At 17.0% G+C, this 25,427-nt stretch overlaps 7 protein-coding genes across 7 annotated transcripts; 2 read left to right on the top strand and 5 right to left on the bottom strand.

Annotated features, from left to right (window-relative positions):
• Positions 1 to 1,229: 1,229 nt before the first annotated feature.
• Positions 1,230 to 3,251, bottom strand: PGAL8A_00072400 (acyl-CoA synthetase, putative; the record flags this gene model as incomplete). The annotated part of the gene is made up of 1 exon (XM_028674845.1): positions 1,230 to 3,251. The coding sequence occupies one exon, from the start codon at positions 3,249 to 3,251 to the stop codon at positions 1,230 to 1,232; it is 2,022 nt and encodes a 673-aa protein (XP_028525842.1).
• Positions 3,252 to 6,219: 2,968 nt separating this feature from the next.
• Positions 6,220 to 7,719, bottom strand: PGAL8A_00072300 (zinc finger protein, putative; the record flags this gene model as incomplete). The annotated part of the gene is made up of 1 exon (XM_028674834.1): positions 6,220 to 7,719. One exon carries the CDS (start codon positions 7,717 to 7,719, stop codon positions 6,220 to 6,222), a length of 1,500 nt encoding a protein of 499 aa, XP_028525841.1.
• Positions 7,720 to 12,344: 4,625 nt separating this feature from the next.
• On the bottom strand, positions 12,345 to 14,936 carry PGAL8A_00072200 (tRNA-YW synthesizing protein, putative; the record flags this gene model as incomplete). Its single annotated transcript, XM_028674823.1, has 1 exon — positions 12,345 to 14,936. One exon carries the CDS (start codon positions 14,934 to 14,936, stop codon positions 12,345 to 12,347), a length of 2,592 nt encoding a protein of 863 aa, XP_028525840.1.
• Positions 14,937 to 15,799: 863 nt separating this feature from the next.
• On the bottom strand, positions 15,800 to 16,942 carry PGAL8A_00072100 (hypothetical protein; the record flags this gene model as incomplete). Its single annotated transcript, XM_028674812.1, has 1 exon — positions 15,800 to 16,942. One exon carries the CDS (start codon positions 16,940 to 16,942, stop codon positions 15,800 to 15,802), a length of 1,143 nt encoding a protein of 380 aa, XP_028525839.1.
• Positions 16,943 to 18,844: 1,902 nt separating this feature from the next.
• Positions 18,845 to 21,404, top strand: PGAL8A_00072000 (ubiquitin fusion degradation protein UFD1, putative; the record flags this gene model as incomplete). The annotated part of the gene is made up of 2 exons (XM_028674801.1): positions 18,845 to 19,105; positions 19,722 to 21,404. The coding sequence occupies 2 exons, from the start codon at positions 18,845 to 18,847 to the stop codon at positions 21,402 to 21,404; spliced, it is 1,944 nt and encodes a 647-aa protein (XP_028525838.1).
• Positions 21,405 to 22,805: 1,401 nt separating this feature from the next.
• On the top strand, positions 22,806 to 23,123 carry TOM22 (mitochondrial import receptor subunit TOM22, putative; the record flags this gene model as incomplete). Its single annotated transcript, XM_028674790.1, has 1 exon — positions 22,806 to 23,123. One exon carries the CDS (start codon positions 22,806 to 22,808, stop codon positions 23,121 to 23,123), a length of 318 nt encoding a protein of 105 aa, XP_028525837.1.
• Positions 23,124 to 24,020: 897 nt separating this feature from the next.
• On the bottom strand, positions 24,021 to 24,746 carry PGAL8A_00071800 (50S ribosomal protein L12, apicoplast, putative; the record flags this gene model as incomplete). Its single annotated transcript, XM_028674779.1, has 1 exon — positions 24,021 to 24,746. The coding sequence occupies one exon, from the start codon at positions 24,744 to 24,746 to the stop codon at positions 24,021 to 24,023; it is 726 nt and encodes a 241-aa protein (XP_028525836.1).
• Positions 24,747 to 25,427: the final 681 nt, after the last annotated feature.

Raw genomic sequence — 25,427 nt, 5'->3', positions numbered from 1 at the left:
AATATAATATTTATTTCATAAGTCTATTATCTTTTTCTTTTCTTTATTATTGTATGTATAAAGTATTTCATTATTCTCATCAATTATCATTTTATTTATCCTTATAACTTAAAAAATTAATATTACACTTGTAACAAATTTTTAAACTTTTTGTTTATAGCAATTAAAAAGGAAATGTAGTATTATAAAATAAAAAAAAATTATGAAGTCAAAAAAATTAATTTCCTTATATACAAAAAAAAAAAAAAAAAAATATTTATTCTATATATATAATATTTACATAAAATTATATATATTTATAAACATTTATTTATTTTATTTTATTTATTATTTTACCTATTTTTTTATTTTTTATTTTTTATTTTTTATTTTTTTTTTTTTTTTTTCGTATTTTTAATTTATAAAACATGTTTAGCAATTAAAATAAAAAAAAGGAAATGTCCAAAATAAAAATTTTCTTTTTCTTTTTTTTTTTTTTTTTAAATTTTAAAAAAAAATATTTGAAATACATTTAATTAAAAAATAAAAACAATTGTTTTGTTATGGAAGTAAGCCTTTTCAAACCCATTATGTTTTCACATCTTTATTTAGAAACCTTTTAAACTTCTTTTTATTACATTTTTCATTTTTATGGTATACATTTTTTTCCTTTATTAAAATATTTTACACATAAAATTTTTAAAAATTATTAATAATTTTTTTTTTTTTCAAACTAATAAAAAGAAAAAAAAAAAAAATTTTTATTTTAGTAAAATTGATATTATCATAAAATATAATTCTTTAAAAACGCACATACATATATGTGTTAAAACAATAAATTCATATAATTGAAGTTATTAAATTAAAAGTTCATGATATATAGTTTTAATCAAAAAGAAATAACTTAAAATATAAAAAAAAAGTTCATTTAAAAAAATATAAAAAGGAGAAATAAAAATAGAAAAATTATATGAAATATACACATTCATGCATAAATAATTATTTTTAATTATTTCGTATAATAGGAAAATTAAATATATATGTATATATACTTATGTTTTGCAATTAAATATAATTTTTTAGGAAAAATTCAATTGTTTTATTGATTTAATTTATTTTATTTTTACATTTTTTTTTTTTTTTAAATACTGCTTAAAACGGAATATTTTTATTGATATATAACAAAAAATTAAATAATTTTCTATTAGAAGTATCTTAACAATTTTTGGTTTTCATTCGTTATATATAACTTATGAGTTTTTTGCTTTTTGATACATTTGATCAATTTGTGACTTAAATTTTTTAAGAGCAACATGTCTTTTAATTTTTCCTGTAGGTGTTAATAAGTCATTTTCTATTGTAAATGGTTCTAACGTGAAATAAATATCTTTTATTTGTTCATATCCTTTTAATCCATCATTTTTACCTATTTTAATTAAATCATTAATAACATCATTTTTAAAATCAGGTAAAATTATAATTTCTTCATCATTTTTGTCAATTTTCTTATTTTTTTTCCATATTTCAATAGTGTCTGTTGATGGAAATATAACAGAAACAAGAAATGATTCAGAAGAATATCCGAAAACAAAAATTTGGTTAATAAATAAAGACTGTCTATAAGAAGATTCAATTTTTTCTACAGCAACATATTCACCTTGAGACAATTTAAAGATATTTTTTTTTCTATCTATAATACTGACTGAACCATTATCATTTAGTACTACTATATCACCTGTACATACCCATCCATCTTCATTAATTAATTCTTTTGTTTCCTTCTCTAATTTAAAATAACCTAACTTACATATACTTGGTCCTCTTAAGTATAATTCTCCTTTGGGTGGTTTATCATTAATAAAATAATTCATTTCAGGGACCGATACAATCTTAAATTCCATACATGCTATAGGTCCTCCTATATGTCCCATAAGAGGATCATACATATGAGACAAAAACGAAGGTCCCATGGTTTCAGTCATTCCATAGCCTTCTAAAATTGGTGCACAAAAAATTGATTTCAACTTTTTTACTACATCACAACTAATAGGTGCGGATGCATTTAACATTACTTTTATATTTCCACCCATAATTTTTTTGGCTTTATTAAAAAGAAATTTATCCCATAAAAAATGAGTATAGGAACCACTTCCATTTAATTTCTTCACTTTATGATCTATTCCTTTATTAAATAATGCTTGAATTAAATGTGATTTTTTTTTTAAAGAATTATAAATTCGTTCATGAATTCTATTATAAAGTCTAGGAACACTAATAAAAATTGATGGTTTTAATACTTGAATATCCTCAATTAATGCTTGTATATTTCCCGAATAATATCCTATTCGTATCCCGAAGACAAAGCATAAAAAAAGAATCATTCTCTCATATATATGGGCTAATGGTAAATAAGATATATGTGTATCTTTATCATTTACATCTAAATCTGACATTTTTAATAATTCTAACATTGATGCATTTAATGTTGCCATCATATTCCTATTAACCATTATTACTCCTTTTGGGAATCCAGTGGTACCTGAAGTATAACAAATACTTGCAATGGCATCAGGATTTGCAGGGCTAATTTCTAATATATTTTTTTTCCCTTCATTTATTAAATCATTCCATACAATTAATTCTAAATTAAATTTCTTGCTCATTTTTTCTATCTCATCATCTATTTCATCAACAAAAATTAGTTTTTTTAAATAAATTTCATCACAAGTTTCTAATGACTTAAATAAATTAAGCGCGCAGGACTTATTGCAAATAATTGTCTTCATTAATGTTTGTTCTAAAATAAATTTACTTGATTCAATACCTAAAGAGTCATACAAAGGTACTGTAATAATGTTATATGCATTACAACTTAGATCACAAATCGTCCATTCTGGATTATTAGGCATGTAAAATCCTAAAAATCTAGCTTTTATTACCTTATCTTCACCACAATCAATTAATGGACATGCATCACAATTTAATAAACCAGAACCAATTAACATAACCAATTCTTTAACCTCTCCATATGTTTTCCATTTATATTCTCCAAGCTTATTGTTTTCTTTTATACGACTACCCAAGCAGTCATTATCTTTAAATTTATCAGCTACATCACTAAACATTTCCCATACACTATTAAAAGGTTTATCTTCAAAATTCTCCATTAAACGATCTTTACACATAGGGCTTCTATAAACTCCCGTACATTCATTTCCTACATCTTCACTTATTTTAACTGAATAGATTATTTCATTTTTTTCGTTATACATTTTCAGTTAATTGTATTAAAAAAAAAAATAAATAAATAAGGTATATGCTTATATTAAATAAATGTAATATTACAATGTAATAACTTTTTTTTTTTTTTTTTTTTTACAAGTGTATTGAAAATAAAATAAATATAATAAAATAAATTATAATATAAACATTTCTAATATTAAAATTATATATATATAAAAGAAAAAAAGTATACTTTTATTAACATTTCTCAAGTTAGATGTACATACAAATATATATATATATATATATATATATATATAAACTTTAACTAATGAAATATTATTTTTTAGTATGTATATAGTGTGTTATATAAAAATAATATTATTTATATTTAATTTATAGTAATTTGCAAAATATTAATAAATAAATTATATAAAATATATATTATATAAAACTACAACTTTTTATTTAAATTAATAATTAAAAAAAGAGTCTATATAAATGAGGAACTCTTTAAAATATGAAAGATGTAACATCTACTTTTTTGTAAATAAAAATCATTAGATATGTAAAAATTATAAATAATATAAATTTATCTGTTTATTTATTCTTTATATTTTTTACTATATTATTTTTCTTTCAGTGAAAATATGTAAAAAGTTCATTAAAAACTAAATAATATTAAAATACTTCTGTTTAATATTTTTAATATAAAAATGTTGCTATTTATTATTTTTTTTTTTTTTATTATTATTTTATTAAAAAAAAAAAAAAATAAAAATACGTTCTCCAAGATTGAAAATTATACTATATTTTATGATTTTTAACTTTTTAAGTACATATTTATAATATCTCTAAATTTTTATTTTTTAAAATTTACACAAGATTAAATTATATTTATCATTTTTTTTTTTTTTTTTTTTATTTAATGTTTTTCTTTTTTTTTTTTTTTCTATTATTTTTTTCCATATAAACTTTTTATAATGTTCATTTTTTTTTTTTTTTTTTTGTAATAAACTTTTAAAAAACATTCACTTGTATATATATATATATATGTATATATTTTATTTTATTATTTTTATCTAGTATTTCTTGTATATATTAATTTCATATAAATTTAATTACACTTTAATAAATTATTTTCTATTTTGAAGTTTACAAAACTTTAAAAATTATAAAAAGTGCTGATAATGTTCAATAAAGTAAAATGTGTAAAAACTATCTTTTTATTCAAAAAATAAAATTAAATAAATGGAAAATTAAGGTAACTAATAAACATAATAATAAAAATTACAGTCTCTCATTTTGAGTATCTTTAATTTGTATAGTTGAAAAAAATTTTATATTTAGAAAAATTTATTTTCTTTATTTGTAATCTTTTTGGTGTTTTGAAATAACAGTTTGATAAATTTTTATTAGGTATGTTTGTGGGTTTAAGAAAATATTTTTTTTTTTTTACATGTTTTATGTTTATAGATATTTTTAATGTTAATATTTATAAATAAAAAAATTATTAAAAATGTGTCATTGTATTCTATATATTTTCTGTTAAAAAAGAAAATATAAAAAAAATATTATAATATATATTCATTAAATAAAAACATAAATTACTCTAATAATATTAAAATAAAGGACTGTTCCTATTTTTTATTTTATTTTTTTTTTTGATAATTATGAAATTGTAGTTTTATTATTTTTAAAAAGAGAAAAAAAAAAAAAAAGTTTTTTATAATGATAATTTATTGACATAAGTAAATAATAAAAAGGAAAATATCCTATATTTACAAGCATACTATAATGCTTGAGAAAGTGCATTTTTTTTCTTAAGTATTATCATTTGGGGTTTTCTAGAATTATATTCTAAAATATTATCCCAATACTTTTCATAAAATATATTACTTTTTTCATTTTTTGAAAACCCACTAAATAAATTAAAAATTATGTTTATACTGAAAATATTAAAGACAAAATAAAAGTAATAATAATAAAAATTATAATTCTAACAGTAATATCAGTAATAATAATAATGAATAAAAGATTTTACACTTATTTACTAAATGAGTCGAAATAATATTGCAATTATATTTTGGCTTGAATTCTGTTAATTTTTATAAAAATACATTTTATATTATTAATATTTTTTTTTTTTTTTTTATTATTATAAAATTGCATTTTTAAAAAAAGAAAAAATAATTCTTTCTATATAATGGTGTTATATTTTATTAGCTTTTTTTTTTTTTTTTCGAACTGTCTCATAAAAAATAATTGCATATTGCATACATATTAATAAAACAAGAAATATATTATGAGGTGAAATAAGAATGTTAAAAACAAAAATGATAATTTAAAAATAAAAGAAAATGATGCATTATTAAGTAAACGTGAGACAAATAGTGAAACTAATTAAAAAAAGAAGAAAAAAATATATTCAAATAAATAAAAAAAAAATTATTTTTGTATGCTATATATATATAAATATATAAACATTATTTAATTAAATATATAATAATAAAAAAGGTGGTTATAAATTAAAAAAAAAAATATATATATATATATGTATATATTTTTTATTTATTAATGAATTGACACATTTAAAATAAAAAGCATTATTCAATCACTTCATTTGAATAAATTACAAAAGTTGAAACATAATAAAACATACACACATACATGCATACATACATACATTTAATTTTTATTATTTTTTTTTTTTTTTTTTTTTTTTTTTTTTANCTTTTTTTTTTTTTTTTTTTTTTTTTTTTTCTATATACGTATTACATATTTTTAATTTTAAAATAAATATATGTTGTCACATATATGTAAGTAATTTTTTATTATCTAAATTAATTATATTAGACATCATGAATTAATATTACATAAGTTTCATAATATTTAAGATATTTTTATTTAAATATAACAATTATGTATTTTTTGTTATCTTTATTTAACTTCTATATATTATTTTTATTTTTATTTTTTTTTTTTTTTTTTTTTTTTTTTTTTTTTTTTTTTTTTTTTCTAATAGTCAAATATTTCCACTTTTTGTGCCATTTTTGGAGCAACTGTGGATAATTCATCTTCAGGATAATTCCAGAAATTTGAGCAACTAATTAAAGAATTATTGTTGAATTTATATATATTTTTTAAATTATTATTTGAGTCATAGTTATTCATATTCTCTTCTTTATTTTTGATATTCTGTATATTATTATTTAGATAATGATCTGAAAAATGAGATTCTAAATTTAATTGCTGCTCTAATTTGTCCTTAGATGAAGATATTGGTTTATATGATGAATATAAAGCATTACTATTATTTGTACTATTATCATTAAATAAAAAATTATCTTTACTAAAATTATTAGAATTTTTCATTTGTAGTAAATTTAGGAAATTTTTGATATCAGAAGAATTCATTTTTTCTGAATCATCTTCAATAACTTTTAATGCACTATCTTGAGCTGTAATCTCCATGTGTTCAATTGTATCTACTAAATTGTTTTCATCATTATTTGATGTCAGATCCTTTGAAGAAGTGCTAGACATTCTCATAGGAGTAGAAGGTTCTTTGGTTGAGAAAGAAGAGTAATGGTTTACTGTATCAATATTTTTTGCCTTACTTAAGTTATAAAATTTGTTCGTATTTATGTTGTTATTAATATTGCTGTCTTGTCCTCTTAATTCATTGAGTGATTTATAACTTCTGCCTATCTCTTTCTTTTGATTGCACATGTTCTGTAATTTATTTATATTAAAATTGTTTATAACGTTATTATTTTCCAGATCACTATTAATCAAGTAATTTTTAAAATTTATATTGTTATGCAATTTTGATTCTCCATTGTTATCTTTATTTTTTAATAAGGGATACATTTTATTTGGAAAAGATGAACTTTTTTGATAATTTTTGTTATTTATATTATTATTTATATTTATACTGCCATTATCAGCACTAGCATTTTTTACAAATTTTTTCGTAAACTTATTATTTTGAGACGGAAAATTACCGATTAATGAATTGGATTGTTTTAAAATTTTCTCATTCTTTTTTTCATCATTTAAAAAACTATTTTTTTTATTAATTTTTTGTAAGGGGTTTGATATGGATGATGATAACATTAAGTTAATTGCATTTTGAGATGGAGATACGTTTCCTGGCAATGGTCTAAGTTCTTCAATATAATGAGCATGTCTACAATGCGCTTCTGCATTACATTTTCCTCTCAAAAATTTTGTACATGGAGCCGTTTTATATAAATCTCCTGTTGGTCTTAATTCACACACAGAATGGGCATAGCTACATTTTTCATTTTTGCATAAACCTGATTTTTTGGCTAGTGGACATAAACTAGTAAATGATAAATCTGGAATTGGATTTAATTCATCTTGAGAATGAGCAAATAAACAATCTACCCCTCTATCACATCTCCCCGAAAAAAACCATGGGCACATTTTTGTTTTATAAAATTGTTTTTTTCGAGGTATTTGAGCTATCACCAAAGATGATTGCGTGTTCATATTTTTCGTCATCATTTCTTATTACATATATTTAATTTTTAATAAAAAAAAAAAAAAAAAAAAAAAAAAAAAAAAGGAAAAGAGAAAAAAAAAAAAATATTATATAAATTAATTACATATAACAACACTTATATTTTTTCACTACTATATATTTATTCTTATAAGATTTATTTAATTTAATATATCCAAATTTATTATTTATTTTTTAATATTTTTTAATATTTTTCCTTTTGGAAAGAATTTAAAATAGAGTTTTTATAAAATTCAAAATTAACTAAATAAAATTTATTAAATAATTACAATGTATTATTTACTATTTAATATTAATATTAATCTTTGTTTTTAATATTGAGTGAAGTAAATAAATTGAATTTTTTATACCTCTTTTTTTACCTCAATCATTACATAATTCTCATTAACATATGCTGTTGCTTGAATCTTATTTCTCAATTCCTCTTTTCTTTTTTTAAATAATAACATTTAAAAGATAACAATTAAAACATAAAAAAATAAATAAAATAAAATTATAAATAATAAAAAAAAAATAATAGTAGTATATATATATATATATAATTCAAAATGAAAGATAAATATTAAAGAATAAATATATACTTAAAAAATATATATTAGCAAAAATATTTCTATTTGTCATTGAACTTTATAAATAATATATCACATAAAAAAAAAAAATAAAATGTCTTTTAGAGTGATATTTTTTTTAAAATAAAATAGATGCTGTAAAAAAAAAAATTATCAACTTGTTTATTTTTTAAATGAATTCAAAAAAAATTATAATATAAATAAAAAGAATAATTTTTTTTCGTTTTATTTAAATATATATTTTGTTAATTTTAATAAAACAAAGACAACTTTCAAAAAAAAAAAAAAAAAAAAAGAAATATATAAAAAATAAAATAATTATCAAGATAATTATCAGATGTAATCCAAATAATAAAGAAAAAAAAAAAAATAAATAATAGAGAATAAAAAGATTATATAATAAATAGAAATAAAAAAAAAAAAAAATAATAAATGAAACAATTTTCTCAATAATATTAAGTCTATGGTTATACTAAATAGCACAACGATACTATAAAATAATATATATATATATATTTATATAATAAAAATAAGATAATATATATATATATATATATTTATTATTATAATTATAAATACATTTATTAAAAACAGTAATAATAAAAAAATATAATAAAATAAAAAAAAATTAAAAAAAATTTAAACATATAATATAAACTTAAACTATAAGATATAATAGTATTTGCATTTCAGTTAATTCTGAATATTATTTAAAAAAAAAAAATCTTATTTAAAGCTAATGGAAAAAATGAAATATTAAAATGTATATAAAAAAAATACACGTATATATCTATTTACGGGAGATGGATTCATATGTTTCTTATACATAAATTAAAAATATAAAAGAATATACATAAATGTATTTATATATATATATATATATATATATATATATTATTATTATTATTATTATTATTATTAATATTATTATAAAACATAATATGTTTTAAAAAATAAAAAATTATGTACTTTTATTTATATAGATGTGGTTTTAAATAAACAATGTTATGATAATAATTAAAAAAATAGTAATTTTAATAATTATATATAAATATTAATATATTTATATATATATTAATAATTTATGTATGTATATTGGTATATTTAAGTATATAAATTAATATATTTTATATATAAATAATATTTTGTTTTATAAACATTAAGAAAAATAATATTTTTTCTTACATGTTAAAATAATATACTTAAATAATGAGAGAAATCAATATAATTACATATAAAAAATAAAAATGTGAACAAAAGTAAATCACATAAAATATAAAAAGCACATGTAAAAAAAAAAAAAAAAAAAAAAATTATTTTTTTCTAAACATTTATAGATTTCTATGCTATCTACACAAATGGGACATAAAAATAATGAGTTAAAAAAAATAAAAAAATAAAAAATTTGAAATTATAAAACATGAAGGAAAAGAAAAACATTTATTCATTCTATATGCTTGTGAGAATAAAAAATTATTAAAATTTCACAATTTTCTTTTTATATGTATGTTTAATAAAAATTATAATATTTTACAGACAAAAAACTTTTTAATAAACTTCTAATCTTCGAGACATCTAGCATTCATATAAAAAAAAAAGTAAAAAAAAAAAAAAAAAAAAAAAAAAAAAAGAAAAAGAAAGAAAAAAAAGTATATTAAAACTTTTTCTCATTCTTAATCTTAAAATAAAAGAGATTAACACTTATTTTACATTTGATGAAAATTCTTTATTGTACTAATTTAAAAAAATTAGATGTAAACAAAGTATATTGAGAAAAGAAAAATAAAATGAAATAATTTAATCAATAAAATATTAATTTTAATATTTCTTTAGTTATCCAAAAAAGATTTTTATTATTTTTTTTTTATTATTATTGAATGCTTTTTTTAATTTTTGTACTTTTTTTTTTTTTATACTTCTAGCATAAATTTATGTATAAAAAAATTTACAAGTTTTACTAGCATTCATCCATTTGGTAATTTTTTTTTTTAAATAAATAGTATTAAAATTTTTTTATTAAAGAAAAAATTTAGGAAATAAATAAGGTTTTTAATAGAAAATTGTTTAAAAAAATATGTAGAAAATAAAAGAAAAATAATATTCTTTTTTGTACGCTAAAAATATTTTAAAAAAAGAGAAAATTAAATAAAATTATTTCAGTTGATTATGATAATGATTCATTGAAAAAATGTAAAAAAGGATGTGCATAATGAATAAAAAAAAAAATATACTATTATTAACACTTCCTAAAGTACAATGTGCATTTCTTAAATACATTTTTAAGAAAAAAAGTTAATTGAAGTTTTCATTTGGTTTTAGAGACTAAATAGAAAGTATATCTTTTTTATATAAAAGTGTTTTTTTTTTTTTTTTTTTTTCCTTTAACACCTATATACATATTTATGATTTAAAAAAAAAAAAAAAAGATTCATTTAAAAATATCTATTTTTCTTATAAAAAATATTAATATTGGGAATAAAGAAAAAAAAAGATAAAAAAATTAGAATTAAAAAAAAAAATATTAAATATTTTGATAAAATAGTGTTACAGTAACAAGAGGTTTTTAATGAAAAATGTGTTAGAAATTGTCTAATTGGAAAAAATACATGGAAACAGTACAAAATAATAAAAAAAAGTTTTAATAAGGTAATAATATAATAATAAAAAAAAAGTTAAACTAAATTTATTATAATTAAAATTTGAATATATAAAATTTAAATGAAATAATATTTGAAATTACCAAAAAATACGCATTAATTTTTCTTTACTATAAAAATTATTTAAATTACATACAGTTCATAATTAAAAATATAGAATTCTTGTATAATTAAATATACCTTAATTATATATATATATATTATATTTTTTTGTACTTTCTTTTTTTTCATTATAATTATACCAAATTCATTTTTATTTAATCACTATTTTAATTATCACATAATTTCGTAAATATTATTATGTTATTATATTATTACTGAAAAAAAAAAAAAAAAAAAAAATACATAATAAAATATAAATTATTAGAAATTTTATTCCTGTTTTAATATATACATATATATATTTAACAAATCCTAACAAATATAATAAAATAAGTTATACTCAAAAAGTCTCTGCAATTTATTTATAATTTACAATTTCTAATATATAAATTATTATTGTAAGAAATTTAAAGAAATAAGAATTAATGTAACTCAAATATTATTTTTTCCAAATTTTAAATTTAAAAAAAAAAAAAAAAATATTGTATATTTTTAAAATATAAAAGGATAATAATAGTTAAAATAAATTATGATAGCGCATCCTTTAATTAAATTTATCATTTTATGATTAGACATTTTTTTATCAATAATAATCAAAAAAAAAAAAAAATGGCAAGGATGACACCCGTAATATTTAAGTGCCTTATAGAAAAGAGTGTAGGAAAAGCTAGTATTAAGCATATATTAATAAAAAAAAATATATATTTCTATAAAATCACCAAAGAATTTCCAAAAATACTTTTTATTTTTCATTCATTTTTTATTTTTATTTTACCTATTCAATACTTATCCTATTATTAATTTTATAAAAGTAATTAACATATTAAATTATATATTTCTACAAAATTTTTTGAAGAAAATTATTTTACTTTTTCTTTTAATTTATTATAATTATTTGATCACAGAAAAATTATGCACTTTTTAAGTTTGTTGCGCAATTTATCATATATGCATTGAAAAAGTTATTCATAAAAAATAAAATAAAAATTGTATTACAAAAAAAGAAAAAAGAAAAAAATATTAAAATAAAGACAAATAAAAAAATAAATAAATATGAATGGTCTATGGTAAAATTAAATTATGAATTTTTTATTTAAATTAAAAGGAATTTCATATACATGTATAAAATTGAAATAATTATTAAATTAAACACTTATATTAAAATAGATATGTGGCTTAAAATAAAAGTCTATATAAATTTAGAAAAAAAAAATTTTTAAAAATAAATAATAAAATAAATATATTATAATAATTTCTATAAAGTTTTTAGACTTTCTTTTCATATTCATTTTGGTTTTTATTTGAATTCCTATTTTTATTCTTTCCTTTTGTGTATACTCTTTTATCACATGGATTAAATCCTTTTTCAACTGATCCTACTATTGCCCATTCAGGTGTTTCTGCACAGTAGTCCACTGCATTAAAATCTTTATTTTGTTTTACCAAGTATTGAAATTTTTCATAATTTATCCAAGTAAACCATTTATTATTGATTTTAAATATTTTTTTAGCTATTAAAATACTACATGAGTGTTTATGTTCACAACATATTTCATAAATATTAGTTAATGATGATTTACAATTTATCAAATGATAAGCAAATTGATAAACTTCTTCATGCCATGGAATATTTTTCATAGTTAACTGATAACCATTTGAAGTACCACAATAAGTTACAGCTTTAATTTCAATAAAATCAGGAGAGCCATATTCAATTAATTTAGCATAACTTGAAACTTCGTTAGCCATCATATTATATTCTTTTACTAAAGTAAATCTAAAAACAGTCCTTTCTTTTCTGTTTTTTAATATTTTTATGCATTTAATATATCTTTCCCAATAATCTTTAAATAAAGGCCTATCGATATTTTTTAAAGCTTCCTTATTTGATGCATCAATAGATAAATACAGCTGTGTGACTTTACGTAAATTTTTTAATGCATCTGGAAATTGAGCATTCGTAACTAAAAAAGTAGATATATTTTTTTTATGTAGCTCATCAATTAATTCATTAATATCAGGATACATAATTGGCTCTCCAACTAATGATAAAGCACAGTGCTTTATATTCATTGCATTATCAAATCTTTCTTTAATAACACCATAAACACCTTTTAATTCTTTTATCATCCCCTTGTGTTTTTTAATAGCTTCTTCAACTATCATTTTTGCTTCATCTTTATTCCATTTCCAACTAACACCAACAGGATTTTTATGATGTCTCCAACAAAAAACACATTTATTTGCACAAGCTAAACTAGGAGTAGCTTCCATACATTGATAAGAATTTATACCATAAAATGTGTGCTTATAACATCCTCCTCTTCCTCTTAATTGAGATTTAGACCATCTACATAATTTTACTGCACTGTGGGAACCAATTATTTTATAACCTTCTTTTGTTAACTTATCTCTTTGATTTTTTGTTAGCATATCTTTTGTTTCGTTTAAAACTAAATCTTCCAATTCATCTTCACTACTACAGTTAATAGAAGCATCTTTATTATTATGATTAGAATTTGTGATAAGTATATTTTTTGTTTTTTCATAATCCTTTTCATCATAACTAGATTCTGAAGAAATTATTTTTGTTGATTCTTCATAGTTATATTCTAATTTGTTTTTACTATTTTTGCATACATTAGAGGTAGCATAGTTATTGCAAGTATCTTCTTCAAAGCTATTTTTTTCATTTTTATACACATTACATATTTGTTTATTCGTTTCAGTATTTTCATCTGTATTGAAATTATTTATGTGCTTCTTATCATGATCTTTTTTATTCAAAAAAGAATCATTTTCCTTATTATTGTGATAGTAAATTAAATTTTTAAGATCATGTAATTCCTTATTTTTATTGATTTCATTTGGCTTAATATTATTTGAACAGTTTTGTGTGTTATAGACATTTTCAAATATTTGATTATAATTATTACAAAAAAAAGAGCAATAAAATTTTAAGGAATCATATTTTTTTAGGTTAGGATAATAAATAAAGGTGAATAATTTTATATTATTAAAACAATAAAAAAATAGAGATAAATACAAAGTTTTAAATAAATTACATTTCCAGTCTAATATATAATCTTCGTTATTTTCACCATCACACAATGTTAATGTTTTATATAATTTTTTTGCACCTAATGAAAAAAGCCATTTATCACATTTAATAATAGGAGAACAAAAATATTTTTTCCCGTAACTCTTGTTACCATATCCCACACAACTATAAAAAACATCTTTGAACAAATCTTTTTCTACTCTAAAATCGTTTATTAAATCCTTTAAAGTTTCTTCTAGTTTACAACAATTTTTTGGAAATGAACCATTATCATAAGTACTAACAAATAACAGTAATATATTCAAATCATAATCATGTAATTTTTCAAAATAAGTATCACAATCAAATTCGTTACCTTCTATAAAATCAAAATACACTAATGTTAAGTTTGTTTCTATAAAATAATCTAAATAATTTTTAAAATTTTCTTTTGAGTTTTTTATATCTTTTTCATATTCTTGTAAATTATATTTTCTCCGTATTATCCCATTATTTTTTTTTTTTTTTAAGTCTATTTTATTGTTTAAATGAAATTTAAAATATTCCAATAAATATTTTTCTAAATTACTGATATCATTTATGTTATTATTATTTTCATATAAATATTTTTTTATATCTTTATAAAAATTATCAATTTCTTTAAAGAATTCTATTAATTCAATTAAAAAATTTTCTGCATTATTATAACTATTACAACTTTCGGAACCATAAATTAATTTTATACTTATTTTTGCCTTGCTGTTATATAAGTAGTGTTTTAAAATTATTTTAAAGAAATTCTGGAATATATCCATCATTTTTTCATAACTTATTTTTATTTTTCTATTCTCTTTTTTTTTTTTTTTTTTTTATTTAATTATATTGGATAAAATACATAAATTTTAACTTAAAAATGATATTATATAAAGTAATGAAAATTTTTATACTAACATTTTTAATAAAAATTGTATTGTAATTTTTCTTAAATTCAAGTTAAAATATTAATATTTTCAATTTCTGTAAAACATTCTTAAAATCAACATTTTCTATTTTTTTTATACTTTTGAATTTTGTTTTAAAGAACAAGTAATAAAAATCACATTTCTTTTTAATATTAAGAATAATTATATATACTAAAAAATATTTATTAATTATATTTTTGATGAAAATGTATATAAAATTGTTTACATATATGAAAAATAAAATACTCTTCAAAAAAAACAACAAACAAATTTAAAAAAGAATAAAATAAAAAAAAAAAAAATAAAATATAATAAAAAAAAAAAAAAAAATGAAATAAAAATAAAATAAAAAATTATGTAAATTCCATCTGTTTTTCTTATAATATAGAAGATTATGTAAAAAGAAAATTTATACTTATACAAATATTTTATGAAAAAAAAAAAAAAAATAAAAGGAAAAAATATAGGGATTAAATTTGAATGAAAACATAATATAGGAATTAGGCAAATCAACTAATTTATAAAAAGCAGAATTTTAATTGAATATAAATAATAACTGTTAAAATTTTTTGTAATACAATTTTTACATAGTTTTTCATTCTATAACTAAATTTTATTTTTAAATAACGCAAATGTGCATACATCATGGATAAATTTATTTATTCCATTTCTTATTAGTGGTGTTAATAAAAAAAAAAAAATATATGTGATAAACTACTTTACATCTTTGGTATAATTTTTTTTGTGTTGTTCTTTTTTTTATTTTTGTAAGAATTTAATATTTTTTTGAATAAATTATTTTTATAATTCTCTGATTTTTCTTTTTTTTTTATCTTTTTGTATGCTTTGTTATTTTTTTTTATGTTTGAAATAAAACAAAATTTATTTTTTTTATTTTTTCTTTTAAAAAAGCTATTTGAATATTCGAAATATTGCTCCATTTCTTGATCGTCTTGCTCTTCTATTTCATTTTTTTCTTCGTCTGAATAGTAAGGAAAAGAATTTTCATTGATATTTGGCCATATATATTTTAAAGATGAACTTATATTATTCCTAATTCTTAAAAATGTGTTCCCACTTTTTAAATGTGATAAGTAATCAAACATTTTACCAGATATTGGGCATACTAGATAACCCCATTCTATATCTGAAAAAATAGATAAATCGCATTTATCATCACACACATGAAAATTTTTACTTGTTAAACATATATATAAATTATTTTTTTGAATAAACTGAAATTCACAGTGTTTAAATGAACATATGTGAATATTTTTATCTTGATTTGAAACATTTTCGTATGTAAGTCGTATTTTCATATTTAAATTATTTTCATTTTTTTTTTTAATTACACTTTCTAAATTTGATACTTCGTTAATAGAACTAATTTTTTCCTCAGTTTTACAAGTATTCTTATATGATAATGAGTGCCTTTTAAGTTGTATATTAGTATTATAATTTAAATGAAATATATTTAATGAATTATTAAAATTGTTATACCAATTATTGCTATTATCATTATATAAATCATAATTATTAAAACTATTCAGTGAACAATCTTTTAATGAAAGCAATGAAGCTTCCATATCTAAAAATTGTTCTTGTGCTGATTTAGGTAAATCAATATATTTATTTTTTTTTTTCTCTATGCATCTAATATAAAATAATTCTTTAAATGGATCATTTCTTTTTCTATTAATTGAATCCTCATAATATTCATATTTATAAAAATATTTCCATAAATCATTGTAATTTAGAGCATAATAAAATTCCTTATTGATCAAATATTTATTTTTTATAACATCTCTGTAAGTTAAGAATTTTAAAATTTCTTTTATTATATCTGATGAAAATTCATTCATTGATAATATGAGAAAAAAAAAAAAAAAATATTAAAACTCATATATATAAATATATATATAATTGTGTATATTTTTATTATCTTTTAGTTCCTTTTGTAAATTTTTCTAGAAAAAATTGAAGGAAAATTTTTGAAAGTTTATCTTTTTAATTTGTATAATACTATTAACTGTCTTGTATATATAAACCATATTTTAATTTTAACAATTTTTAATATGTTTATTTCTTTTAAGTTATAAAATTTTGTTTTTAATTTAAATATTTGCTTTCTTATTAATTATTATATCTTAAAATATAAAATGTTATATTCATAAAAATAGTAATTTAACAATATAAAAAAAAAAAAAAAAAAAAAAAAAAAAAAAAACACTCATTAATAATTAGTAAATCATTGAAATAAAAAACGTTATTCTTCTTTTTTCAATTTATNAAAAAAAAAAAAATATAAAAAAAAAAAAAAAAAAAAAAAAAAAAAACACTCATTAATAATTAGTAAATCATTGAAATAAAAAACGTTATTCTTCTTTTTTCAATTTATTTTAAAATTTAAAATTACATTTATTAATTCTTTTTATTTTTATTTTTATTATATTATATAATGTTATGTATATATTTTTCGTTAAGATTGTTTTTTATTTCATTGATATTACTTGTATGAATAACCTAAATTAAAATTTTGTAGAAATAGAAGAATTAATTAATTTGGAAGGAAATTATACATATAATAATATTTAATAATTATCATAAAAAATTTTAAGTTTATTTGTTAATTTCCCTTATTAAAGTACTTCATGTTTATAATTACACTATTTTTTTTTATTAACAGAAAAATATAGATCCATTTTAATAATTAAAAAACACACTTGATCAATTACAAAAATTTAAAAGAAAGCTATTTTTTTTAATTTGGTGATAATAGTCTTTTATAATATGTTTTAAGAATAATTTGAAATGGAGATATGAAAAATTGCATAATATGAAGTCTTTTTTGTTTATTTTATTTATATTTATAATAAACATAATTTTTAAAAAATGCACAATCATACTTGTTGCATGTTAATATATAAATAAATGTTTTGTAATTTTATATAAATTGTTTATTAAAGGATAATATTAGGAATAATTATAACATAAATACTTTTAAATAGATTAAAATAAATATCAATATGATGAAGAAAAAAGGAAAGAAGGAAAAATAAATATATAAGTAAATGAGAAATTGTATATAAAAAAAATTAATAACAATAAAAAAAAAAAAAAAATCGTAAAAAGTGAATAATAGTGAAGAAAATAAATCAAAAGTAAAAAATAAAATAGGAAAAGGGAAAAATAAAAAAAAAAAAAATCATATATAGGATAAAAAGTAAATAATAAAAAATAAAGAATAAAATATTTAAATATATATTTTTCTGTTTAAATATATTTAATTTGTGTAATATTTGTTAATTTAAATATAAAAAATATAAAAATGCAAAATAAAAATTTTGTGTAAAAATTAAATTATCTTTTATAATTTTTTTTTATATATTTTTTATTATAAATATTATGAATCTTCATCTTTTTTTTTTTTTTTTGTGAATCTCAGTTGTTTTTTTTTAAACTTTTATTTAATAAAAAATTAGCTTTTTTTTTTGAAAATTGTAAATTCATTGTATCATTTTATCTTTATATTTAATAAAATTTTGTTTTACTTTATTATTATTTCATTTTTTTATTATTATTTCATTTTTGTGTATAAAATAGTTTTATTATCATTTATGAAAAAATTACATTTTTGATTTGTAATTTTCATTTTATATATGTAAATCATTATCACATATATATATCCATATTTGCTTATTTTTTTTTCCAATATTTGTTTTATTTTATTTTATTTTATTTTATTTTTTTTTTTTTTTTACATTATGGATGATGATTTTCTTAGAGCTTTAAATAAATTTAATGCAAAATTTTGTTATAATAATAAAAAGAATTCAATTAGAGAGATTAATGAAACAAAAGAAAAAAGTCATAAAGTAAGAGAAGTTAGACTAAATAAGTTAAAAGAAGATTTGGAATTACATTACATCCACAATTCTAATAATAAAATATGTCAAAAATTTCTAACTCTTCCTCTGAGTAAAAAATGTGATAAATTAAATAAACACTCCGATAAAGTGATATTAGTTAGTTTTATTATATATTTTTTCATAATATATATATATAAATATGTTTTTATAAATCTTTGTATATATTATCCGAACATACATATTCGTATATTATTTTAATCATATATAAAACGTAGTTTAAAATAGGAATAATGTTCGTAAAATAAATGAGTAAGATATATAAAGATTAGAAGAAAATTAAAAGAAGAATTAAATATATTTTATTATTTATAATAATTTATATTTAATTTTTTTTTTTATGTATTTTCTTTTTTTTTTTTTTATATATTTTATGGCGTTTGTATTAGCTCATTAATTACTATAAAATATAGATGTAATTAACTTCACGCACAAACGTATAATATAAATAAATTTTATTTATAAAAATAATTGTAATATAAGTTTAATATTTGAATATTTTTAATAAAAGAAATAAAAGTATTACTGTATAAATATGCAATAAAAAAAAAAACATATAAAAATAAAATTTTATACGCAAAAAAAAAAAAAAAATATATATATATATATAATATTATAAAGAAGAAATTGATTATATAAGTATTATGATTATTTATATTATTGAAAATTAAAAAACATATTTACACACACATATTTTTTTTATGATTTTTTATAGCCTGTATCTATATTAAAAACATTAGAGAAGGGAAGTTACAGTAATGAAGTGGAGCATCCTTATACTTTTAGTATAAAAAATTTACAAAATAATTATATAACTCATGCATGTGTTTTAGAATTTAGTTCAAATGAAGGAATTGTCTTAGTTTCAGAAAATATAAAAGAGAATTTAGGAATAACAGAAACAAATGGTATCACAAGATTATTAGTAACATATGCAAATTTACCAAAATGTGATTTTATAAAATTTGAATCGTTAAATGAAAATGTAAGAGATATAAAATTTATGAAAAATTTATTAGAAAATCAATTAAGTTTAAATTATAGTACATTGTCATTAGGTGATTATGTACACATTAATCATTTAAATTTTTATATAAGTGAGTTAGAGCCAGATAATGCTGTATCTCTAATAAATACTGATATAAATGTAGATATATGTGAAGTAAAAAGTCTAAATGAACAGAACATTTCAAAAGATAATAATAATAATTTTTATGAAATAGTAACCACTGATACATTAATTAATAGTACCATTAAAAATGAAATGAAAAAATATAAATTTGTAATTAATTACAATATATTAGAATTATTAAAGAAAGATAAAGCTAATATAAAGATTTCATTAAATTCTAATAAACTAAGTGATATCAATATTTTTCTTTCATTTCCTCCTTATGATCAAGTGTCAGATGTAATTCATCACTTATATTTTGATGATTTCAGTAAAGAGATTACAATAAATAAAGATATTATTAAAAAATGTTTAAAAATTCATTTTATTTGTTTTTTAAAGGAAGACGATAATAATTTTTTAGAATATATATTTGATCATTTTTTTCCTCATATAATTTATATAGCTATTTCTAATACTAATGAATCGGAACTACAATATAGTTTATCGTTAAAGATAGATTATGATATACCACTTAAAGGAGATATAGACAATTATAATAAAATTAAAGATGAAATTAATGATGAAACATGTAATAAGAATAGTTTAAATGAATTGAAGGAAAATTCTATGATCAGTAGTACTTATGTTAAATGTGATAATTGTTTAAAAGAAATTTTAGAAAACAATTTGGATATTCATAAAATTCATTGCATAAAAAATATTTCTATATGTAATATTTGTAAAAAAGTTTTAAAAAAAAAAGAAATTATTGAACATATTCATTGTGATATATGTAATGAAGGATTAAGTGTGATTAATAAAAATAGACATAATTATATATGGCATACAAAAATAAAATGCTTATGTGAGAAATATTTTTATAGGAAACAATTTATTTTTCATCAAAAATTATTTTGCCCCAAAAAAATAATATACTGTATATTTTGTAATATATTCACAGAATCTTCAATGAATATATATAATGAAGATTACATTATTGCTTCTTTTTTTGATAAATTTGATAACAATGATTTTTCTGTTAAATCAATTGATTATTATTCTCAATTAATTTATAACAATTTTAATTATTTCTTAAAATATATAAACAACACAGAACATGAAAGATATTGTGGTTCAAAATCAGTTAGTTGCATAATTTGCAAAAATAATATATACCGAAATAAATATATGTCTCATTTAAATTTAATTCATAATAATGATAAAATAAAATCCTTTAAAATTATAAATGAAAACATAGATGTTAATGAACCTATTAATAATTGAGGAACTTAAAATTACATTAATAAATAAAAAATTTTCAAAAACAAAATTAAAGAGTATGAAGTTATAATTAATTAATATGTATATATTATTTGTGGTCTATTTATGCATATAATAAAATAAAATTCATATGAAAAAATATTTTATTTGTTCCTCCAAAATTGTTGATATATTTGTATACATATAATATAGTAAAATGTAAATGTTAACGTAAAAAACAAAAATGTTTATTTAATCACGGAAACTTACATTAGCTAATTCTTTGATAAAAAATGTTTTAAAAAAAAAAGTAAAATCTAGTAAAATATATAAAAGTTTAAATATATTCTTTAAGTAATTATTTTTTTATGTCACATACAAAGTTGAAGGTTGTATATTCTTATATACATAAAAATATTTACACAATAAATGAAAAAATCTATCTTCATCTTTTTATGTACTTAATTTTATATCAGATAGTTTGTGTTTTATGCTTTATTTATTTTTAATTATAATAATTATAATTTTTATTAAGCAATTATTTTCTTTTTTATTATAAACCTATAGCTTTTTTTTTTTTTTTTTTTTTTATATTTTTTATTCTTTGTATTTTTTTTTGTTCATTTTTTAATTTTCATTTAAAAAAAAAAAAAAGAAACAAGGAGGAAAATTCTGAAAATAATTTGTATAATTTTTTACTTCATACGTTTAAAAATTTTTTTTTTCATAATTAAAAACATTTTATACAATTAAATCATCTTTAAAATACAATAAGTTTATATTTTTACATCTTTTATATTTTATATATTAAAAAAAAATTAAAATAATGATAAAATAAAATATAATTTCGAATAAAAAAAATATATTTATTTAAAAAAAAAAAAAAAAAAAAATGAAATCATAAAGTTTTTTTTTTATAATCTTCCTTAAATATGACATTCAATACTCATTTTAATCAAAATAATTTAAAATATCCTATTAATTGTTAGTCTGTATTATGAATACTTATTTTTTTCTTTTTTTTAAATAAAATTTGTTTTAAAAAATTATTAAAAAGTACCCAAAGAAAAATAAATAGAACTTCTTTTATATATTTTTTGAAAAATAATATTTAATTTTTTTTATATACTTGATTTTTGTTACTTTGTTATATATATATTTATATATATATAAATTTACGTTAAACAATTGTGAATTTTTTATAAACAAAATTTAACATATTTATGTATATATATCTAATTGAATATATATATATATATATTGAAGTATATAAACTGAGGCATTAATCTCTTTTATAAATATCCTTTATATTTATAAATAATAAAATATATATTTTGATTTATATTTTATTTAAATACATTTAATAAAATAGATAAATTCTTCTTTTTATAAAAAAATATAAATATACTTGACATACTTTTTAAAATGGGATTCATACTTTCGAAAATTAAAAGAAAAAATGAAGAAAGTGATATTTTAGTGTCAAAAAAACCAACATTCAATTTTGAAAAAAAAGATACAGTTAAAATTAAAAATAAATTAAAATTAGCGAAATCTAGAATAAATAATTTTATAAAAAAAGGGATAAAAACAACTTCATGGGTAGTGTGGATAGCTGGAGTTTCTGTTGTCGTTTTAATTACACCTATTGCCTTTCAATATGAAAAAGAATGCCAACTTTTTGAGATGCAAGCACAATTTTTTCAAGCACAGCAGGCAGCCAATGTTCCTCAATTAAATTGAAAAAATACAAAAACAAAATGTAAGTATTCTTATGTTTTAAAAAAAAAATTTTAATTAAATAATATAATCTTTTAAAAATAAACATATTTTCTTCTTTTATATAATAATATAACGAATTAAGGAAAAAATACAAATTAGATATATATAGTTTTTAACATACCTTTTTTTTTAAATTTTTAATTTAACATGTAGTTAATATTTAATTTTATGTTGTCACAAAAATATTTTTAATAATATGCAGAATAATTCATTAATATTATATTTTATTTATATATAAATCCAATCCTAGTTTTATTTTTTTAAAATTTTAATTTTTTTTTTATATTACTTTAAAAACAGATTAAAAAACAATATTTTCTTTTTAAACATAAAAAAAAAAAAAAAAGATTAATGTAATACTACTCTTTAAATAAAATAATGAAATTAAAATAACTATAAAAATTGAAAATGTTATTAATGATAGTATATTGAAGTAAACTTAAATTTATGATTAAAAAATATAATATATGTTGAGAAACAAGTGAAATATGGAAAATCATATAAACTATGAAAAAATTTTACATTAAAAAAAAAAAATATGAATATAAATATTAAATTTTAAACATTATATAGATATATAAACATATAGCATATATCAAAAATATTCTTTTATATAAGCAAATATCTACAGAATATGTTTTTTTATTTTTATATGATTAAAAAATGAAATAAAAAAGTGTATTCCATATGTAATTTTTTGTGTGTAATCATAAAAAAGGAAAAAAAATTAAATAAATAATAAATGTACACAGAGTAACAAAAAAAAAAAAAAAAAAAAAAAAAAAAAAAAAAAAAAAAGTATATAAATAAAAGTAAAATAAATATATTATATATGTATTAGGATAACAATGATGCATTTTATTTTAATTTAACAGTTCCTCCTGCTTCTGTTAATTTTGCTTTCCATTTATCTGCTGTTTCTTTATTAATTTTTTCAAAAAGTGTTTGAGGTAAATTATCAACTAAGTCTTTTGCTTGTTTTAGATTTAAATCCTTTTTTATTTCTTTAACAATTTTAATTATAGGTATTTTTTTGTTAGGTTCAATATTTTCTAATATTAAATCATACACTTTATTTTCCTCTTCTTCTTCTTCATTTGAATTAGAATCAGATTCATCTGGTTTATTCTCTTTGTCATTTTTAGAATTATCTACATTTTGTTTTGTATCTACTGAAAAAGTAAGTTCTATTTTTTTTACTAACTCACTTGCTTCTAATAAGGTTAATTTCTTTAAACTTTCAATTATATTATCTACTTTTTCACTTCTTAATTTAAATTTTCTATTATAATTAAATAAACTTTTTTTATAAATATTTCTGTAATTTAAATCATTTTTCCTTGAATAATGATCAGTAACTTTATTTTTATTAAATAAATAATTATCACAATTAAATTTATTTTGTTCTCTTAATAACTTAAAGCATACACATTCTATAAAATATATATGTATTATAAAAAAAAAAAAAAAAATAGGAAAGGCTATTTTTTTAAATGATTTAGCAAATTTACATCTTTTTTTGTTATCAAAAGTTTCTACTTTCTTTTTTATCAAATTTATAAGCATTCTTCCTTTACTTTTCATTATTGAAACTATACATTTTTATTCATTTCTGTTCTCTTTTTATATAATAAAAAATATCAAAAGCATTCAAGAAAAAATTTCAATTATATATTATATTTATTATATAAAAATAATAGGGAAAAAAAAAAAAATATTATCACTATATAAAAAATTAAAATTATAATTTTTTTCAAGACTGATATAAATATATATATATATATATATATTTAAAATGTTTTTAATAGTAGCATGTCAATTCTAATATTGTAAATTAAATGCAAAACAAAATGAATAAAAGAACATATTTTATAATTGGTATTTCACAATTCTTACAAAATATTATAAATTTTCTTTTTCTTTCATTGAATACTTTTTATTATAATAAAAAATTTTTTTATTAAAAAAATAATTAAAAAAATTGAAATTGATATGCTTGTTTTTATATTTTTTTTTTTTTTTCTCTTTTGCGAGTATATATTAAATTTTTTATATCAATCTTAAAAACAGAAAAAAAAAATATATATATATATATAATTGATAGTAGTTTCTTTACAAAGTGATAATGATTAAAAAAAAAAATATATGTAAATCATAACTTATATAAAGAAAAGTGAGAATTTTATACAATAAAAATATATGAAAATGAAAAGTTGATGTAACAATTTTATTAAATATAAACAAAAAAAAAAAAAAAAAAAAAAA

This window comes from Plasmodium gallinaceum, assembly GCF_900005855.1.
Source record: "Plasmodium gallinaceum strain 8A genome assembly, contig: PGAL8A_v1_53, whole genome shotgun sequence".
Lineage (NCBI taxonomy): Eukaryota > Apicomplexa > Aconoidasida > Haemosporida > Plasmodiidae > Plasmodium > Plasmodium gallinaceum.
The sequence above is the reverse complement of the archived record's forward strand: the minus strand, read 5'-3'. Positions and strand labels throughout refer to the sequence as shown.